Raw genomic sequence first — 4,348 nt, 5'->3', positions numbered from 1 at the left:
AATAATCAGACTTCAGGGTTCAGAATGGAAAGAAGCCAAGGCATTCTCGGCAATTCACACAAAACCCAAGGCCATTATCGTCAAACAGTAAAACTCATTATCCCGCCGAATAGAGAGAGAGAAATCCCCCGAGTGACAGAAAAAAAGCGTATTAACCACGTGACAAGAGTGGCATCCACCCTTCGAAAACGACCTGACGCTCTCTCTCTCTCTCTCTCTAAACGCACAACGGCACAAGCACAATCTCTCTCTCTCTCCTCTCACGAAAAATGGTCAAACAGTCAAACTGAAAAACAAGACCTATCATCCTTTGCACTTCCTTGTTTTGCTTTCAACAACTCCTCTGTCTCGCGTACAAAATACAACCTTGATCTGAGAGCTTCAACCCTCGTACACTCTGTACTTGGGTGGGGCAAAACACACCTGATCTCATTCTCCACTCACTATGCATGCCCCTATACAATGCCGCAGTGCGCAATACGCACCCCACCCACCGCAACTTAAAATTCTATCTATTTACACAAAAAAAACCCAAAAAAAATAACCTTCTAATTTTTGTTTCTCTCAAAAAATTAAAGAAAACCCCGAAAAAGAAAAAGAAAAGAATTAATAGTAACTATTAATCTACGCTTAAGCCCTTAATCATCTTGGACCAGAGAGCTCCATGGCATGGACGTCCAAGGAATGCTCATCATCATCGTCCATCATGGCCGTTAACATGCTTGCATCATCATGTCTTGAGATAATAGAGTGTGCTGCAGCTTCAATACAAGCCATTCCGTTGTTATCGTTGGATAGAGAGCAACCCTTGATTTGTTGATTATTATTAGAGTCATGATGATGGGCCTGTGAGGCCTCCCATTTCTCGGCCAGCCCATCGCCTTCCAGCATTCGGACCACCTCAGACATCTTGGGTCGGTGGGCCGGAAGGTATTGAGTGCAGAGAAGCGCCACTTGAACCATCTCCCCTACCTCTATTCTGTCGTAGTTGCTCCTCAAATCCTTGTCCACCAGCATCTCCACCCTCTTCTCCTGCTGTATTTTCTTCACCTGCCACCCATTTTACACCATTAATCCCTCTTTCCAGCCCTCCTTTTAAGGGTGTTTTTGTCAAATTATAAAGGTATTTAATGGTATTTTCGTGATTTTCTTTAATTCAGAGTTGACCACTACTAGATGGACGGTTAAGATCAGCCAAAAGTGGGGCCATCAGAGAGGAATAGAATCTTACCCATTCAAGCATGGCGCCCTTCTGATTAACGGCTTTACCGAACTCAAGTGCTCTCATACCGGTAATGAGCTCCAGCAGTAGAATACCGAATCCAAACACGTCAGTCTTCTCCGACGACTGTCCCGTCGATAGGTACTCCGGTGCAATGTGACCGACGGTGCCACGGACGGCGGTGGTGACGTGAGAGTCGGCATGGTCGAGAAGCTTAGCCAGGCCGAAGTCACCGACAATGGCTTCACAGTAGTCGTCCAGAAGCACGTTAGCGGCCTTCACGTCTCTGTGAATTATCTTGGGGTCGCACTGCTCGTGCAGATAAAGAAGGCCCCTCGCGGCTCCCAGAGCTATTCTCTTTCTGGTATTCCAGTCCAGTGCAGGTTTAGCTGGAACAGCAAATCGCACGGGGAAGATCACTATAATGCGGAGGAGCAGTAGCATACAGTAGTAGTACTGGGTACGGACTACAGTGAACAGACTGCGGTTACAGAGTTACAGACCTCTGAGACGAGCAGCGACGCTGCCGTTTGACATGTAAGGGTAGACAAGGAGTCTCTCGTTGGAGGTGGCGCAGTAACCAAGCAACCTCAGCAGGTTGCGGTGCACGGCGAGGCTTATCATCTCCACCTCCGTCTTGAACTGCAACTCTCCGGAGGTGCCGCTGACGTCCTTGAGCCTTTTCACGGCAACCATAGTACCGTCTGATAGCTTTCCTTTGTAGACGTTCCCGAACCCTCCTTTGCCCAGAATGTTCTTCGGGCTGAAGTTGTCCGTAGCTGCTTGGAGCTCCCTCAGCGTGAACTGTCTCAGATTGCCGAGGCTTATCAAACCGGCTTCTTGTTTGTCTGTGGTAGAAAACCAAATGAGCTCAAAAGTTGGTTATTAATGCAATTTTTTTGTGGGTTTCTGGTTGTGAAGAGGGTTTCTGGTTGTCAATGGGTTTTTCGTTTGCTAACCGTTTATGTTCAATACTGTTTGGGTCTTCTGGTTCTTCCGCCACCAGATGAAGAGGGCGACCGCTAGAACGAGAAAGGAGGAACCGAGGCCAACCCCAATTGCAACGGCTAGTTTCTGGGCCTTGCTTTTCCCTGAAAATGGTAGAGCAGAGCTAGCTTGTCAGATTGACAGAAGCGAGAAAGAAAAGAGAGGAAAAGAGAGAGTAAGGGACAGATACCGTTTGCTGAATCTATGGAGGAGAGTGGAATAGGAGTGGGTTTTCCAGAGCAACCCTCGGTGGTCGGGCTTCCACAAATGAGCGGGTTTCCCACAACACTGGAAGATAAAACAAAAATGGAAGAGGAAAAGTGAGAAACCAGAGCAGTAATGGAGGAAATTAAAGACGGCAAGAGTTGCAGAGAGGACTTTACTTGAATGTTCTGGCGGGAAACTTGGGGACTGGACCACTGAGATTGTTGAAAGACAGGTCTCTGAGTCGTCGTAAAACGAGAAGAGGTGACAACCTTTGATCAGTTTTTGTTTGAAAGAAGCGTTTTCTTGTGCAGAAAGTGAAAAGAAACTGTCCAAGTTTTTTTTTTTTTTTTTTTTTTTTCCTTCTAATTTCAAGATCAAGATATTGAAACGATAGCAAAAGGGAACTAATACTCACATGAAAGCAAGCTGAGGGATTTTCGCTAAAGACACCGGGAAAGCTCCAGATAAGCTGTTATTATTCAGCCTCCTACTCATTTAGATATAAAAGAAACAAAGAACAGATGAGTTGCAGAGGACCAATTAAGAAAAGAAAGAAGCTCAGATTCACAGAAAAAGGATTCGTTGACTTCTCCATAAAAAAACTCACATGTATTGAAGACCGTTGAGTTGGCCCAGAGACTCGGGAACGTTGCCGGAGAACCGATTATTAGAAAGATCCAATGTCTGAAGCTTGGCAAGACTTCCGAGCTCCGCCGGAATTTCCCCAGAGATGTTGTTGTTCTGTAATAACCTGCAAATTTCCACCGGAAACCCAAATATGAAAATAAAATCAGAACGGAAAATGATAGGCAGAATAGAACCCCAGATGGGTCCTTACACTTGTCGAAGATTTGTTAGATTCCCAATTCTTCCGGACAGAGTTCCTGACAAATTTTGGCTCGGAGCTCCCCTGCAATGTTCATGAACTTCAGAAGCTAGATTTCCCATCCTTTCCAAAACATTCAAAAAGGAGAGAAGGAAGAAGTGAGAAAGAGAACTTACAGGCCAACAACGAGATTTTCTGGGGAACAAGTAATCATAGCCCAACTACAAGGATCAACGGAGTCCTCATCCCAGTTGTTCAGAACACCATGGGGATCGTTCAGAGCCCTTCTGATACTGATCAGAGCTTCCACTGATAAAAGGAAAAAAAATAAACCATGAGTAAACAGAGAAAACATTAGGTAAGAACAAAGGAACAAAGGAACTCACCTTCGTGGTTTCGAGGCTCATAAGACAAAGAGAAACTTGCAGTGCAGAGAAAGAAGATGATGAGAACGACGACCCTGGAAGCCATAGTTGTTGCAGAGGACTCAAGGACATGTTCTACGAAGACCATGCTCTTTATCTCTCTACACTCTACTTTTGTCTCTGGACAGAAACATAAAACATGAAGAGAGAGAGAGAGAGAGAGAGAGAGAGAGAGAGAGAGGCAGGGAGATCGGACAGATGATACGAGTTGTCAGGGAGAGGCGGAGATCGCAGAATTTGAGAGGGACTGAGGTCGATACTCGATACTGTACTCACTGAACCAACATGCTCCCTCATACTCATTCTCCACGGTTGAGGAGAGGAACGGAAAAGCAAGAAAAAAGAGTTTCTTTATAATTTTTTATATTTAAATTTATTTTTCAAAGTTGTACGTTGAAACCAAAAAGAATGAGGAGATTAAAGTAATGGGTCGGAATTAATTAATTATAAATCACCTTAGTTTTCTGTTTTTTTTTTTTTCAAAATGATTCAGAGGCCCTTATCTCATTCTCATCACTCCATCAAAAAGGTCTTGATTAATTTTACTAAGCCTTCAGAAGTTCTCAAGATTTTGCTTTCTCTTAATAGAAGTAAACAATTGAGTTTGTTGAATGAATTTAACCTTTGGGTTTTAAAAAAAGATAATACAATCAGTTTCATGAAAATGTAATTTTTATGCTA

General features: G+C 44.0%; 1 protein-coding gene across 1 annotated transcript; it reads right to left on the bottom strand.

Moving 5' to 3' along the window:
* Nucleotides 1-287: 287 nt before the first annotated feature.
* LOC104605385 (protein CLAVATA3 INSENSITIVE RECEPTOR KINASE 3-like) lies at nucleotides 288-3,986 on the bottom strand. Its single transcript, XM_010270129.3, has 11 exons — nucleotides 3,629-3,986; nucleotides 3,419-3,551; nucleotides 3,255-3,326; nucleotides 3,024-3,167; nucleotides 2,832-2,903; nucleotides 2,593-2,652; nucleotides 2,400-2,497; nucleotides 2,182-2,313; nucleotides 1,726-2,070; nucleotides 1,232-1,611; nucleotides 288-1,050 (listed from the first exon to the last, which is right to left on the bottom strand). Exons 1-11 carry the CDS (start codon nucleotides 3,753-3,755, stop codon nucleotides 643-645), a joined length of 1,971 nt encoding a protein of 656 aa, XP_010268431.1. The 5' UTR covers nucleotides 3,756-3,986; the 3' UTR covers nucleotides 288-642.
* Between the last annotated feature and the right edge of the window lie 362 nt (nucleotides 3,987-4,348).

Source organism: Nelumbo nucifera, chromosome 8, assembly GCF_055504915.1.
Source record: "Nelumbo nucifera cultivar China Antique chromosome 8, China Antique-T2T, whole genome shotgun sequence".
In the NCBI taxonomy this organism is placed as follows: domain Eukaryota; kingdom Viridiplantae; phylum Streptophyta; class Magnoliopsida; order Proteales; family Nelumbonaceae; genus Nelumbo; species Nelumbo nucifera.
Note: the sequence above shows the minus strand (reverse complement) of the source record. Positions and strands in the feature narration are given on the sequence as shown.